The following is a 17,693-nucleotide window of genomic DNA, read 5'->3' as shown; positions in this document are numbered from 1 at the left end:
CCCCGCAAAAAAGTGATATATTCCACTTTCCCCTGATGGTGAAGGCAGCCAGGTCTAGACTATAAATTCCCATTCTTGACAGTGTGTTACTGCACACTTTCATACTTATATAATATCTACATTCTGCTATTCCCCTTCAGCTTTGATAGCAGCAAAAGGAATAGCAACAGCAAACTATCCTTGTGGAGGGCAATGATTTTCCTTGCTCACAATAAATTACTGCCTTGATTTCGCTTCCCGTCTCGTTCCCTTTTCCTGCCTTTTGTGGAGTCAGGAGTTGGACTCCACAATTCTCGTGGGTCCCTTCCAACTCAGGATATTCTATGATTCTATGATTAATGCTCTTTGCTAAACCAAGAGTCGATAAAAAAGTTTATTCTTTTGAAATTTTTTAGCTCAAATAAAGAAGGCAAGAACATAATAAATGCACAACAGCTGGGATGCAACACTTCGGATAAACTGCTTTACTCTTGGGATAAACTGTTGGGGGGGGTGTTTTATTCTTTTTAACTAAACCTTCTAGTAAATGTTATTTTTCTCATCCATTGCTCAGCTCTGAAGATCACAGTGGTTTTCAAGGCTTTGATTTTTAATTGCTAAAAAAAGGCTTAAAGGCTCCCAGTCTCTACTCAAATCTGCAAGAAAAATCTTCAGTCTTAGCATCCATACACACAGGACCCCCCCGCAGGGATCATCAGATTCACCAACTCCGAACAATTCACTTAACTGAAGATCTGCTGCTCACTCAGGCCCTTGGGGAGTTATTAATTGACAAATTTTACAGCTGTCTGAAAATTTAAGGACAAGACTGCTTTCCCCACTGCTATCTAGACAAAAAGCCTGCCACCTTAATTTCAAGGGTCTTTTCCTTCCTCTCTAGAGTATTTTACTGGAATGTTTTCCTACATTTCAAAGATTACCCCAATTTCAAGCAGAAAGGGTTGGAACCCACCTTGGTCCAAGAATCACTTGCTTGATTCAGATTTCCTAGAGAAGAGGGATTTTCTGTTCAATCTTCGAATACAATTACATCATTCATATCTAACTTAGAATTGATTATTTTCTAGTAAGATCAAAAATGGTTTTCTCAGTCATTCAGATATTTCTACATACACATTAACACAATATAAATCCTTTTTTTTTTAAACAAGGCCTCCTATCCAGTCCTTACACGTATTTCCAGAAAATACTAATAAAAAGTTAATTTTGCTACTATGCCATTATTTTCCATAATTTTCAATTAGTTATCTATGCACACATGCAATTGCAACAACACAAGAACTAGCACTTCCTCTAGCAATGGTGAGGAGGGATTAAAAAGGTCCAGACTATAAAGGCTGGAGGACTAGAGAGGTATCCTGTTAGCCCCAGCAATGGCATGTCATCTGCTCAGCTGGAGGAAACGAAGGAATGTGTACCTTCATAGTGTAAAAAAAAAACTATAAAAAGTTAATTGAAAGACAGTTTAGGTCTCCAGGCTTCCCTAAATTAAGAAACAACAACTAGCTATGCAGGCTTACTTCATGCTTGTTCTATAATCCCTTTTCCCCTGCATATTCCAAAGAAAGCTACAGCCAGACCTTATGGTCCCTGCCTGGAATATATTTAATTCAGGAGGAATCTTTTAAGAAGATATTTGTTAAATTAAAATGTAGCAAATCTCTCCTGAGCATGAGTACACGTTTACTTCTCAAAAGACCCACAATAAGGTCAGATTTTCAGATGGCCAGTGGCTCAGCCTGAAAGGTCTGCTCCAAAGCAGAGGAACTAGAGCTGCCAAATGAAGTGAATGTAAATGGCTGATTGTTTTTAACAGTGACAAACCAACCCATGTTCTCTAACCACATTTGGATAAATGGGTAAGTTTTTAAGCAAGAGTAGTTCAAAGAGATATGTCAATCTCAGGTAAAGCAGCATCAGCCAAAGTGGGTTGGCTTAGAAAAGTTAAAAGCAAAGACAAGTTGAAAACAGCCTCTTAATGGAAATCATGCCCAACCTGTGCTTCTCTCAGTTCTCTTCAGGGCAGGGACTGTGTGATTTGTCTCTGTCTTCCAGAGTGCTGAGCGTTCGTCAGCACTTCACCCTACGCAATAACAACGGTGTAAATTGAAGAATGAACTACAGAAAACAGAACTATATTTCACCCAAGCAGCTTCCCACCAGCTAATCTTCACTTCTACATAATCCCACTCATATACTTACACATTAACATAGAAAACCACAGTAATACGGTGGCTTTTCTTGCTATGTCTTCCTTTTCTGACCCATTTGTATGGGAACGAATCACAAATAAATAAATCACCTGGCTTAAAGGTAATTTTCTACATTTTTAGTTTTGTTACTTTGAAATATGAAATCCAAAGACTGTGTTGCATAAAGACTAGTAATTTCTTTCTTTTAGCAGAAATTTTGGATAGAATTCAAAAATATGTCTTTAATCCCAACAAATCAAATGTCATACAAAACGCATCAATTTCTTTAAATTTTTACTGTAAACATTGAAAAGAATGTTTTTTTAAAATTTACGGATTTATGTGTTTGTCTCTAAGTGAAATTAATGGGAAAGGCAATTTTAGGGGACACAAATATTGTACCTTTTTTCACTGCTGGCCTGTGTGCAATTTCTTCCAACTCAGTCCTCATGTTAATACAAGTAAATCAAAGTCACTGCTTTGTGATAAGAACAGAAGCCTGAACTGAGAATATACCTATCTCTTGGGTATTACAGAACTGATCTGGAAGGATATTATGGAAGTGTACACAATACACTCCAAATTCCAGGGCTACACAATACACTTTTATATGCTAGTCTGCAAGGCTAGGTTTCAGCTAGATTTCAGAACTTGAAAACATTTCATATGAATTGGATTCTTTAAGGATTAAGCATAGTTTGCCTTTGGTTATGTAATGCTGTACAGCAGTCACACAGACTAATTTAGAGATGCAATTTATTTCTCCATTGTGAAAAAGGTACCAGCTACACTGCAAATGGCAGAGGCCACTTTATTAAGTGACAGCCAAAGCTGAGCAAATAATTCACCTTGAATAATTTATGCAGTTATTTTTTATTTTTATCTAAAGAATGTCTGAGATAAAATCACAGTCTCTCCAATTTACTCGGTAACTTAAATTACCAGACAGAATTCCTCACACTGTATGCCGTTGCATGCCTGATGTTCACAGCTATGCTTAGTTGTCATTGGTAAACAAAACTTATGGCACAGGCTGTTTTGGCTGAATGATCAGCAACAATCACATTTCTTGTAAAATGTAGACTTTTTCTTTCCCCCTTGCAGTGCCTCACTTCATCTGGTGTACTTTTATCTATAACTTGACAAGTTTAGCTGAATGTAAAATTAAATTAAAAAAAAAATTCATTGCTATTTTACAGGTAAGAAAACTGAGAACACAAAGAATTTAGCAAGAAAATCCTGGCCCATCTCCTGCTGCAGCCATCAGTAGTGTGGTGGTTACATTATGCAATAGTGAAGGAGAAGAAAGTCCAACTGATTTAGAATAGTGAAAACCTTAGTTAAGCACATAATTTCTTATCAGGAAAAAGAAACCTTCAACAGAAGGCTTCACATCCTGGGGGAGGAAGGTACCCCAGGAAGGTAAGGAAGGAACGTGGAAGGAAAGGAATTCCTTAATCCAGAAACTGAAACACACAAATTGATACACATTTATCCAAAATGAAATCTCACAGAACCACAATCAGATCCCACTTTATTTTACTTTCCTCTCTGATTACAATATTCACAAAGAAAATGACAGAGCTCATCAGCTTTAGTGGAAGCCAGAGAACTGACCCCAAATTCAAAAAAAAAACCAAAAAACAAGGTATGAAGAGGTTCAATAATTACTGTCCCAGGAGAACAGCAATAACATAATATTCCTATTCATTTGGATACCAAGGGATCAGCCTCATTTATCTGTAGCTATCACTCTCAAGGAACAGAGATTAGGGGTTTAGGTTTCCTGAACACTGACTTCTCAAGGAATCTAAGCTAAGCATTTCCTAAAGTGAGTATTATGATAAAACACATAAGTTACTGGTAAAGATGAGGAGAAAATTGGTATCTTTAAAGGACATTTAAAAAAAATTCTATTTCAGTGCTTTTTAGCTAAACTGATTAAATAGATATTTTGAGGCTTTCTTCTTGTGATGGACAGAGAAGGACACATTATGGGATAAAAGGCGACACAAACTGAGAGGCTTTAGTTTGTTCTATATTTTTCATGTTAATTCATGAGAACACAAGATGGTTAAAGGTAGTAAGCAGAAGCTGATAGTATTATGTAGCACTGAAGAGCACAGGTGATTCCAGAACAAAAGAGAATCATTTATCCCCCAACTTTTCACCTTTTTAGTTTCTTGTGTGGCACAAAATACTATGAACTTAATTCCCCAAGGCACTAAATTCACCCTATGCTATATATGTAATCCTGTGCAGAAGTAGAGAAAAACTGATCTCAGCATATTTATTAGCCCTCCCATTCTCCAGTAAACACTCCTCTTTGGACAGTTGGGTGTGTGTTCAGAAAGAGTAAGATTTCCAAGATGTTTTCTTCTCTTTTTCCAGGCTTATGAACGACAGGTACTGGATTAAACCACCGTGAGAATTTATCTTATCACAAAAAAGTCTGACAGAATCAAACGATAAGTATCACCTCCTCAATGCTTTAGCCACCCCATGATTCATCTACATCTATTGGATTATCACACTTTCTTCTCTTAGCTTTGCCTCAGAATGTTGTTCACACCACTATCAGCTTCTTTTTAATGCTTCCAACCTAAAGCTGTCATTCCAAGTTAACACAAATCGGATCTAGATTCTTATATTACTTTGACTGTAAGAGAGGTAAATAATACTTCAACATGAGATCTTAAATAATGCTAATTGGAAAATTTCAGCAGAAGTGGATTATTATTGGGGGGTAGGAGGGAGGCAAGGAAACCAAGTATTTTAAAAATAAGTTTTCTTTAGTCCTCAGTGGAATTTCTAATGAAAATAGAGACAGGGAAAACCCCAAGAATGACCAGGATCCCAATGCTCAAGTACAGATTCCATTGACCAGAAGAAATACAGTTGAAGCAATCTGGAGATGAGATGATTGCCCTTCCTATTTACCTATGTGGAACAGGAAGGACAAGTCAATGACTCTATGCAATGCTCCTGCATAGAGGGTTGTGGTTTTTTTTCTTTTTTGATTTTTCCATTCAGTAAACATCTAACACCACACAGCTGACAAGTTCATTAAAATATACCTCACAAGGCTGTGGCAAACCTAACTTCACTGAAGCTTTTTAAAGAATGCGTTAAGTGCTTGAGTAGAAGAGGCTATAAAAATGTTCTATGCATCTGTAGAGAGCACAATGCATATTATTAGCTGTGAAACTCACCCAATATAGCAACAACTTCATCGTCCTGGATTACTTCCAAAGACCCCGAAACCACAAAGCAAAGGCTGTCAACACTCTCGCCGGCGTGGTAGATCAGGTCTCCCGGGGCACAGTGCACTGTCTGAAATTCCATGGCAAGCGCTCGAAGGCACCCGTCGCTCGCCAGCCTGAAGGCTGGGTGCTCCTTGAAAACTTTGCGGTTCAGATGCACGCAGATATCTGCTCTCATGTCCTTAGGGCATATCTGCAAAACCTGAGAAGGAAATTAGGCAATCAATTCCTATGCATGGCTTATATGTGCCTATTATGCCTAATTTATTATACAGAGTTTAAGAACTACTTTCCTCCTTCTTATACAATTTCTAATCTCAGTCTGTACATTTATTTTTATACTACTTACATACATAGGCCACAATACAAACTTAGTCAACTTCACAACACCTGAAGGAAAATAATGTTTTCATCTCAGCAACATGCTCTGCTGGATATTGAATTACCAGAATAAGGCCTCAGGTTTTTAAGACAATAAAACTGAGAGCACAGCAGAACAGAACGTGGTGGAGAAAACCTTCCTGAAGGATTGTTTCTAGAGGGTAGGTCACTCTTTTGATAAGCAGATTCCACAAAAAGCCTGCAGAAATTACATGTTCCATGTGAGAGAATATTGTATGGAAGAGAAGTGTAATCTCATATCCCTTCAGCAAAGGAAAAAGTTATTAGAAGTTTCATTAACTCATAATATTGAGATTGAAGGTATTCAAATTCACCCCTCGGTAGTAGTAACAAATTTTGTGTCACACAAGAAAAGGACTTTAAGGTATGTCACTGTGTTGGGAAACTTTTGATCTTCCAAATGCAGTGTTCCTCACAGCAATTCATGATGTGTGCTCCTATGGGTATAGAAACTGATTCTTTGCACAGCAGGTACCAGTCAGGGCCATTTCTGAAGGTTTTAAACATAATACAGACAGCCAAGTGGAAAAAATACAGAATTACTACTGCATGTACAGACTAAAAGTTCCTGGCAAAAACACTGGAAATACATAACACAAACAGGGGTTTGGGATGACAAAATCCTTGGAGAAGTCTGTGATGAAGTACATCTCAGAGCATATTATTTGGGGAAAAAACAAAACAAAACAAAAAAACCAACCCAAAAAAACACTAGTACAAGCCTCATTTTTTTTCTTAGCAATAACTATTCCATCCAATTAAGGAGCACTCTGGGTGAGCTTCAGAGTCACTCCCACACCTTTGCCTGGATGGAAAGAGATGGCTGCTTCAATGCAAACACTCCTGGAAAACATAAATGTAATGTAGGAAGCACTATGGCTATGCCTACACCATGCAATGGGGCTCTGTGCAAGATCTGAGCAAGAGAACCAAGCTCGTAACGCTGTGCACGGCGCTGCCTCCAGACACTACGCTTGCTACTCCAAAGGCAAATGGCTTTTCCATCAACACCATCATCTTTGGCTGAGCTCCAAGCAGATCTGCCATTACAGATATTACTTCTGAAAAAGATAAATTTCCGTAGTGCTTAAATGTAGGGCACTCATGGATGATCTCTCTGATGCCCCACAGAGAGCAGCAGCTGAACCTGCCAGTTCTCAGTTTTCCAGGCTCACAGGAAAGGGTTGGGGCAGCAAGAGCAGCATTTAACATGGAGCACAGGCAGCGGCAGTAACTGCCTCTGCAATTATTTCATTTACTCTGGCAACGAAAACATTCTGCATTTGCTTGCCAAAGTTCGCTATTGGAATTACAGACACACACACACTTCACCGTTACTTGAATATCACGCACAAAGAGGGCTGTTGTAACAGAAATATTAGTAAGAAAACCTGAATAGACAAGAGAATATTTAAAATGAGGCTCTCATCCAAAAAAACCTTGGTTTCCCAGGGTAAGAGGAAGTTAACTTATTTTCCATTCTTCATTTACAGAAGTTGCCTCCAGACTTCACAATTAAAGGGATTACAGACATTTGAGAGTTATAGACAAATGGCAGAAGACTTTCATTTGTATGGGAAGTAAGAAACAGATCTTCATGAATTAATTTTAGAATCTTTCAGCAGCTCTTGGTTAAATTTTGTTATACTGGCATTTTCTAGACTTACAGACTCTGCTTTTAGCTGATTATTCACTCCTTGGCATGCCTGCAGTTAACACTGAATTGACAAATTTGTGGCCTACAAAATAGTGAGAAGATTGATTTGGCTCTAAGTTCATCCTTAAATATCTGCCTCATCTGTAGAAAGCTGCACTGCATTACACAGCAGCACAGCTACCACTGTTCTGACACAGGAGCAATACATGTTTTATTCATTGCATGACATCCTAGAAGTTATACACCGGCATCAAACCAACGGAGCTCAGACCTGAGAGTTTATGGATTGGCACAGCCATTAGTCGGTCTTAGATCTTTACATCTGCTAGGTTTTGCTATGCAGGTGAAAGTTGATTTCTTGGTTTTACAGTCATCACTACTGGCAATTCAGCTATGAACGCACCAGTTATTGAAATCAACACCATATTAAACTCTTTGATATCCTGGCAATTGGAGAGGATTTTTCCCCTGATATTAATCTTATTTTAAGATAATTCTCAATGATAATTCTCCAGTGAGCTGTGCTTGGTTTGATTATCCTGCTGTCTCCAAATACACCCTTAAAGCATTTCTTTCCTTATCAGAGGAATCCAAGAATGAACTTTGAAGATAAGCTAAAACAAACATGTTTTACATAGCAATTTTTTCTTGTTGCTTTGTAAAACTGATGAAAGGAGCTTGTACTGGGGGGTGAATGAAAGCACCAGCATTCATTACACTATACATCCTCAGATGTTGTCTCTCCACCTTCCCCAGATGCACCTACCTCAAACCTGTAACCCCGTGCAAAGATATTTTTGTGAGAAAACAGGCAGAGCAGCTTCTAATCAGCACTGCTCTGTTCTAAAATACCATTTCTTTCTGAAAGCTAGTATGATGGACAGCACTCCCAGCATCATGGTCTGGGATCTAAATGGCAGATATGCTGACGACCATTTAGGAAAGCAAACAGTACCCTGTGTACCCACTGGTCTCCAGACAGCCCAGTGCAAGGCCACATCTGTTCCACTCTTTCATAATGATGCTTTAACAGCTAGACAGAAATGAGATTGTTTGCTCTTTAACTGCATCATCTCCAGTTTAGAATACTAAATTAAGCCGCCAACCAGAAGGCTGGTGACCAGAGGTTTGGTACGATTTCCTGAATGAACCACCACACAAATCACATCTCTTTACAAGCAGAAGAAAAGCAGTATCTATCTCCATAAAAGCTGGCAACTAATATGAAAGTGGCAAGTTGCTTTTGTACATTTGTTCTGGTGAAAGGCCATATGTTATTTTTAAAGACTCAATGGGAATGTACTTGTAAATTCAATGAATTAGGATGATAGCATTTGCTTCACATAAGGCAGATTTCAAACAATACATTATTATCACAGTAATGACTTCCTGCTTTCATTAATATCTTTAACCTGCACACAGAATATTACGTTCAATTTCTACGAAGACAAAACAAATTTTACTTTGCATTCAGGCCCACAGAGCTGCAAACAACCTCACACAACAGAAATACTGCAAGCAATCTGATTTGAAGAAATTCTTAGGTTATGTTAGAACTTGGGAGTTTTTTTATTTAATCATTTTCTTTATTTACTGAAAAACAAGCTCTTTCTGTCCTCATTTTTATACTATTTCACGACATGTCACCAGCAACACATACATAACTTTTACCACTAAGATATGTCAGTATGACAGAATACGTGAAATAGTGTATTTGAAAGTTTAAAATTAAGGGAAGCTACCACTTGGAACTATTTAAAGAATATTTGTCTTCTTTACTAAGAAAGTACCTCCTGTTTATTTTAATTAAATACTTTCAGGATGTGACTTGTTTCCTTGCAGTTTAATTTACTTACCTTTTCAGTATCTATTCCTCTGGACATTGACCAGGTGGAAACGATGTAATCCATCACACGTTCACTCAGTCCTTTAGGGACCTGGTAGAGCTTTAGGAAGTCCCGGACACTGTTCAGCATTTCATGATATCTGTTTGTATTAGCATACATTTGCTGAAATATGGTTGTCACGTTACCAAAAATGGTTGCATACAGAAGGGCTGTAAAAAAAGAAGAAAAACAATAAATATAAAACATAATAGGCCTGTGCTTTAAGACTGGAAATTCCAGGCCTAGAGAAATGCATGTAATATCAGTGCCTCATCAGGAAGGCCTGATGACCACAAGAAAGGTATAGGTCACCTTCTGTACTACAAATTAAGGACCACCACCTTCTTTTGTCCTGCAATGCACAATTCCTGAAATACAACTATTGGTCATCGTCCATCAAACAACTCATTAGTATCCAAACCCTTACAAAACCACAATAGAAGACACAGGAACTTTAAGACAAATAGCTTGACAGCAAATACGTTAAAATTTCATCTCTGGTTTATAGTGCCTGTGTCGAAATGCCATCAGTGACAGATTTCCAAGCTTTAAGTGCATTACCACAGTAGTAAGCCGAGTCATCATTACCCACCTCAGTGTGACAACAACAATGCATCAAAGCGGAAGATGGAATACGTAATAAACAGCTACCATGGGTCAGTGATTTATAGATGTAAGTTTAATAATACATGAAAACTCACACTACATTTTATACTCTTCAGGCAGAAGAACAGCAAGGCCTGAGGCGAGAGCTAGAGCTCTCAAACGCAGACCAAATGCTGCACAGCCGTTCTGACTTCATTCAGCATAGTTACGAAGCCAGCTGGTTTATCAAGATGGGTTGAAGAATAAACATGAGAAAGAAAAAAAGTCAATGTTTCCAGGTGTGGAGAGAAGCAGATGAAAACACTCAGGACTTGAGAAGATCCGCCTGCCAGAGCCCAAGACAGAACAGCAGGCTGGTGGAAATCTCAATGGTCATGTTTTGATGGTTTGCAGAGGCTGGGGCTGAGGCTCTTCCAGCCAATCCAGCCCGGAATGAAAGGGAACGACAGGAAGCCTCAAAAGGAGCTTTCCTATGTTGTGAATCAGATCAGGGATAAGTGAAAGGCTGGCTGTAGAAGAGGAGGAACAGTCAGATGGCAGATAAGCTGACAACCACCAGTAAATGCTCTGGCTTGCTGAGGAAGTTCTTCCTCTTTATCATTTCCTGTCCCTCAAAACAGGCACCAAATTGTCAGTACCTCTTCAACAAGAAATAAAAATAAATATTTGACAAATCATATTTATAAAAGATAAGATAATATTTTACCTTACCTAAAAACCCTTTTTTGCTCTTTACTTCCTCCCTCAACCCCTCTTTTAAAAAATAAAAATAAAATTCCTCATTTCCTCATCCCACTCATTCCTTTGAGAATGCAGCTATTTATTCAGGTCAGTGTTACAGGCAGACACCCTTAAGCCAAATAAGATGCTTTAAGGTTTTATGACCAATAAAATACCTTTGATAACGTGCAAAAGAAACTTACAGGACTGTCTTTTCCCTGATCATCAAGAGACGCGATTTAAATTCAGACTTGCTCAAGGCCTTTACACAGCTGATTCTCTACAGAATTCCTACTTGACACTACATGACTTCTTTTCTTTTTATGAATTCCTGTAGAGACCGTCTCTCCTTTTCCAACTGCCCCTCTGTACAGATGAGTAGAAAAAATATATATAAAAATGTGTAAATTTAGTTTAACAAAAAAGTGGACAGTATGACTAAGGATGCAGTGACCAGAAATGTATAGATTATTTCTCTGTTTAACCTTTACTTGTGCCTGGGCTAAACCATACCAGAAAGCCCAGTGTAATGAGTACTAAAGGAATGCCTTTAAAACAGATTTACTATAAATACTCCTTAATCCATGAGTATTTTGTATTCGAACAGCATTACCTTTCCCTAACTACATCTGTTTGCTCTCTGTTACGCAGATGCAAACACAACCCTACAATAATGCTACCTTAGGCCCTACTTATATGGACTTTTACCAGATTCCCTAAGAGAAACTGAACCCAGGCCCTCCAAAACTGCCAAGTCCCACTGGCAGGATGCTGCAGCAGCACGAGGTGCCCACAAACATCATTATTCTGCCAGCCAGTGTAACACTGAAAATAGGTGATTAAGAAGAGGGTCACGGGCAAATTCTTATCTGCAGATTTCTGAGCAACCATACTTGCACACATAAAACTATCTTTTGCTCACTGGTGGAGCATGAGACGTGCTGGTTCAGTATCTTGGGACATATAACTCTATGCCAGCAAAGGTAAAATGGAGTCCTTGCCCTGTGTCATTACCGTCCAACTACATGAAGTCTAAAAAAATCCCAGAAATTTGGTTCTTCATTTTGAATATTATGAGGTGAGCAGTCCTAGAGCACCTTCCACTGCAAAATACAGCTACTATGCTCTAGTATAAAAATTATCTTGGCAAGAAAAATTATTCCTGCCTACATTAATTTTTTATTTTTTAAAAAATCCCCAAACTTACAAACCTTAATTTATCATTAGCTAACCACTTTATTACTATTAAAAACACATTAAAGCCAAGGATTTTTGCAGCTGAATATTGAGCAGATACATTAGCATATTAAACATTGACCTTTTCTGCATAGAAATAGCTAGCTCCGTGCTTTTCCTTATTTTCAAAGGAATAATGAAATGAACTCACTGCAGTATACTGCAGCCCCAGAAAGATTTCAGAAACACACACTCTACTACAGGGAGGAAGTTGGGCAATTTATGACAGAGCAAAAATCTCCAAATCCTTGTTTCAAGACTGATTGAACCCTGATGTTAGACCACTGCCTTGTAGCAGCAACAGTGCAGGTCAGATGCCAACATCCAAAGGTCCCTGGAGCCCTTGACGAGAGTTTGTAGTGTTATCCTACAGACTCTATGGAATCTATCAAGTCCTTAGCAGTCCTATGTGCAGGGGATCACAGGAATTAAGGAGAAGTATTTTAAGGGGTGTAAAAGGGTGGAAGGAGGAAATGTCCTTGAATGGGATGGATTTGACTCAAGGCAGACCACAAGTTCACCCATGCAAAAAAGTCACAAATTAATCTGACCCCCACAGCAATCTTGGATGCATCAGCTGGATGAAGGCTGTGCAGTGGTTTTTAAGGAACTGTGCCTGTAGCAACCATGGAGAAATTTTTTCTGCAGAACAAGCAATAGCCTGGTTTAACGCTGCACAGAAAGCTGCAGCACATCAAGCAGACAGCAAACACCTCCTCTCCATGAATGTCATGATCCCTCAGAAAAGATAGAGCCCCCTGCCCAACATTAATATTCTTTTCTGACAACAGATAAAGAAAAACACATTGTCCCCAACAATGTGGCTACCTATTTACAATGCAGTCTGTGTCACCCCATTTAAACCAGTGTTTAAATAACGTCAAAGATAAAAGCATAGTAATTTCAATAGCCAATTACCCGCACAAGTGAATCATGAAGGTCAGATACAGGTTGGAAAGGTCACCAAATCATCTGCTACTTTTAATGATGTAACAAATAAGAATAGAGAAATAAATACAAGTCAGTGTAGGTCTCAGCTACCACAGTAAAAGATCTGGGATCTGATTTTAGATTATAAAAGGAAGAATTTCTATCTGTAAGAATGAGAGGTTTGCAATTACCCCAATTACAGATGTAAGTGCTGCATGCGGTTCCTGAGATGAATCATCAGATTGATGATGATTTGTTCAAAATGCACTCATCCAAAGCTCTTGCATACAAAATGTGTGCATAAGAACTATGCAGCAACAAGTGAGAACAACATCAACTAGTGAAGGACCACTTACATCTTGCCCCCAGGACTTGCACTACTTTCTAAAACTGAACTACCTTCTTTTCACTTTCTGGAAAGCTGATGCAGAAAGTCAGTCTGTCCATCTGCATGGAAGTGCCTCTTAACTATTTAAAAAACACCAAAACACACCCTTTTTACATACTTAGGTAGCAGCTTGTGCTAACCTAAATAGCATAAAAGAGTAAGCACCTGGATTTACAAACAGCAGGTGATTTAAATGTATAACTGCAGTTTTGTTTCACTAACAAGTTCCCAGTTTACAACAAATTATTGAGTTTATAGATGGCTGAGAGAATGCGCAGCCTTGAAAACCTGTTGCACTGCATCACTTCTCACTGAATACGAAACATAACCATAAATTAACCACAAAAATTGCATGCCTCAAAGGTATTTTTCAGATAACATGTTGTGAGGTCACAGAAAATTAACATTGATCAGATAAAAAGAAAAGCAGAAACTAAAAATTGTATGGATTATAACATAATTATATGAGAAAACCACCTTGTTTCTAAATGTGAAATTAGAACAATGTAAGATCTTATAATTGCTTGAGATTAGGGGTCTTGATTAGTGGTAATTATGCCTACTTATGGGTATGCAGTTAAAAGAAAAACACTGAACTGTTAATTACTGTCTGCAAGCAAATACCAAACTGAATAGGTATCTATCATTGAACTGTTTACAGCACTAGTTTTGCTAAAATCATTTGCAACTTGAAACCAAAGTATCTAAAGTTATATTTACTTATTGAGTACCTATACAACCTTCTAGAATAGTACAGAATTTAAATAGATTGCCCCATTTTCTACCAGGAAAGATGCAGAACTGCTTAATTTGCTACTTCTTGGGAAGCTTTATATATTATAGTTTCTTATTTGTAATCTTTTATCTACCTTTTATTTTTTATTAATACAATGTATAGAGATACCATTTAATTTAGCTAGTAAAGAATAAATGTAAAAAACATGACCATGATCTAATAGGGCAATTAGTATTATGGACTTTATGAATTTTCACAATATATTTACATAACATTTTCACAGGGTATAAAGAAAATTACAATTGCTACTATCTTCCTAGCATGTACGTCAATTCCTGAATTTCACAACTTGGGGAAAAAGACATTTTTTTAAATGAAAGTAAATTCCCAGAGGAGCTCTCCCCCATGCTGCTCCAGTGACTGTTAGATCCTGTTTTTCCCACAGCTCTCTATTCTCCCAGACTGAACCAATCCACTGCTCCACCGCCCTCCTCTTTCACTCCACCAGCTTGTAATTTGCACCTCAGCGTAGGTACCCCTCAAGCAAAAGGAAAGCAGTAGCAACAGAAAAATCAAAGAACTGGCACGCTACTATCAATTGAGCATGTCTGAAAATCAATTCAATAGCAAAGAGCAAAGCAGAAAGCCTGAATAGGCCATGAGGGACACGAGCATCAAGCTATGTGGCAGAACCACTTGACTTCTAAGGTGAAAGATGAGAGACCACAGGCAAATTTTCTAAACCCTTAGTCAAATTCTACTGCAAATCTTCTCACAGTTATCATCATGTTTGCTGAAATCACCCTGCTGCCAACAGATGGGACACAGAAGAACCACACTGGGCTCCAGCTACAATAGAAGGAGCCCCAGAGGATAGGCGACCAGAGAGGGGACAGTTGATAAGGGCTAAACAACAGAGCTTCAGAGACATGATTTTTATTCCTCTTCCCATCACCAAAAAAACAAGAGCTGCAATGAAATGAAATTCAGAGACATAAACAAGGGAACAGCTGCTCTAAGAAGCCACTTAAGCAACTACCAAGGACTAGAGTAGTAGAAACATCTGTGCACCTTAAAATAGGCTGTCTGCAGTGTGTAAGGGCAGAAAGGGAAGAGTTAAGAAAGCTGTGGAACAAATATCACAAACAGCTCCCACTGCTTTTCTCCTCACACCCTTTCCTAACTGTACCAATAAAAAGCAGACTGCTGCGATAGCAGCACAGACCCACAGGCAAATAACCTCCTGTTATCTCAGGGACTTGAAACCACTTACATTTTGCCAGTTTAAGGCTTAATATGGAAGAAGAGAGGTAAGTGTTGGTAAAAAAACAGCCTTCCAAAGATGCTGAACTCCAGCATCCCTAAGGATGTTTTAAAACTGCAAGGGTTTTTATTTTGATTTGATCTGGTAGCACCCACACAGCTGGTAGCAGCAATCACAGGTGTTTTGGCTCACGAGAATTTCACAAGCCTGGGCGTTGTGGGCAGCACAAATCTCTAACAGGTTTTGCTTTTGCCTTCAGCATGTTTGGGCAGAGATAAACAGCATGGGAAAGCACACAGACCAAAACCGATCAGAGGAGCGACCAGAGCCAAAGTGAATACAAGCCAATAAAACAAACTTCAGCATCAGCCCTGCAAGAAAGCTCTCCAACACAAACAGTGCTCTCTAAACTCACAGTGAAGGGCCAACACCAGTTTGCACTCTATGAAAGGCTGCATCTTGGATCCAAGAGCCTGAAAAAGAGGGGATGAAGGGTCCCCTGGCAATCCATACAAAGGAAGGGTGGCTGTTACCTCCAGGGCCAAGGCTTCTACCACTGTACAGCAGCACCTGAATAAATTAACACAATCCCACTAATTAACACTGCAAAGTCTGGATTTTGGCAAATTCAGAAGTGTCCAAACAAGAAAAATGGCAAGATTTCTGGTTCCCAAAACTCATCATTCATTTGTTTTGACAGCTACAGTTTAGTAGTACATTTACACTGAAAGGCGCTAACAGTCATCCAGAGGGGGATTTAATGACAGCCACAGATTCCATTGCAGCCAATATGCCTGCAGAAAAGCAGATTACTAAAGTAATCAGATGCACAACAAGTCAGAATCAGCCTGTAAGGACTTGGCTGTGTTCTTGGTTGCAAAATTAAGGACTAAGACTTTGGTCATACATTACATTTGTGCTGTAAAGGGAAGCCAACAGACGACAACATGAGCATGACATTGAAAGGAACTGAAGAGAAAAGCATCCTGGATACAGAGAAACTTCAAACAGCTAGACTTTGAAATCCCTAATCACGAGCTTCTCTCACCTTCAGGAAAACAGGGCTGCATGTTCTTAATCTATAAACAAGCAGCACCTGCAGACCAAATAGTTCACCAGACTATTCTCACCTGAAGGCATCAATATTTCTGCAAAGTCGTGTACTTCCACTGACTGGTTAGTCCTAATGGGGTAATATAATTTTACATCCAAAGGTGCATCATAAACCAGATATGAAGATATATGTTCTGCCTCAATTTACAGGTAAATTCTTAAACCTGCCAGATAGCCATGACTAAATACAAACGCAGTAATGCCTAGTAATTAATTGAAATTAGAAGCTTAGCCCTTGATACAAAAAAAAGACTTTCAGAGAACCATTACAGTTTAATCAATGAGTCCACGGAAAGCTCCTTGCAGAATCAAATTTTATTCCAGTCAAAATACAATAACATGGGAGATCAAGAGCAACAGGCAAGAAGATTTACAAGGGAAGTCAGCATGATTACTTAAAGGTAAGACTAGAGAAAAAAAGATAATTCCACAGAAATGGCACTTCCCAGTTACCTCTCCATGTTTTATCCCCCATGAGGTAGGGTCATCTCTGATAAGGTAAGACAGACCAGCCAGGAAATGTACTGATTTTCAAAACTAGTTAAAACAACTACAATTCCTGTAAAGAACAAGATACTTATCAGAGCATCTTCAGGAGGGTCATAAAATTTTGATGATGCTCTATATTTTAAGCATGTGCACTTCAGTGAATGCTAAGCCTTGTTTTTGACTAAGCCAATGTGATTATCAAGAGGAAACTAACTGTACAAACAGATTACAGCTGCAAAAACCATCTGTATTTCACACACAAGGCCAGACTCACCAGTGGGGCACTTTTATCAACAAGGGATGACTTCAGCTCAATGTATTCACTAGCAGGTTTTACCATGATGACAATTATTAAAATGGCAAAATCTGATTAAATCCTCTGCAATTTGCAAGAAAGGACACTATTTTACTGTTTTGTAGAATTTTATGGACAATAAAATTTAAATTGTCTAGAAAATTGAAATGGATTTCCATTTCATTTCCCAGCACTAATGAACAGATCACCATTTAAATGACGACTGAGCCATTTAAAGGCATCATTTTTCTTCTACAATTTATACAGGGTAATGCATGGCCATTTTCAATTACTTGGTTAAAATTAAATCTCCAGATACTGCTTCTAGGTTTTTACTGACTTTCACCAATGTGAAGGCTTTTGCTTTGAAAGCTGTTTTTTATCTACCTTGAACTTATCTGAAATGGTTACCCCCAATTAGAAGCAAACTCTCCTTTTTTTTTTTTTTTTTTTAATCTTTTACTGAAAAAAAGCTAGACATAAAGAAAAAAAAAACAGTTAGGAAGGGGTTCAAGA

At 38.4% G+C, this 17,693-nt stretch overlaps 1 protein-coding gene across 3 annotated transcripts in view; it reads right to left on the bottom strand.

Moving 5' to 3' along the window:
• Positions 1-17,693, bottom strand: part of KCNH1 (potassium channel, voltage gated eag related subfamily H, member 1) — a 174,714-nt gene that overhangs the window by 87,714 nt on the left and 69,307 nt on the right. For all 3 annotated transcript variants that reach the window (XM_014951312.1, XM_014951310.1, XM_014951311.1), the window contains exons 7-8: positions 9,371-9,570; positions 5,405-5,657 (exon numbers count right to left, since the gene is read on the bottom strand). In XM_014951312.1, coding sequence (XP_014806798.1) covers positions 5,405-5,657; positions 9,371-9,570 — 453 coding nt within the window. The remainder of the gene's footprint in view (positions 1-5,404; positions 5,658-9,370; positions 9,571-17,693) is intronic.

This window comes from Calidris pugnax, unplaced genomic scaffold (assembly GCF_001431845.1).
Source record: "Calidris pugnax isolate Ruff unplaced genomic scaffold, ASM143184v1 scaffold24, whole genome shotgun sequence".
Classification (NCBI taxonomy): Eukaryota; Metazoa; Chordata; class Aves; order Charadriiformes; family Scolopacidae; genus Calidris; species Calidris pugnax.
The sequence above is the reverse complement of the archived record's forward strand: the minus strand, read 5'-3'. Positions and strand labels throughout refer to the sequence as shown.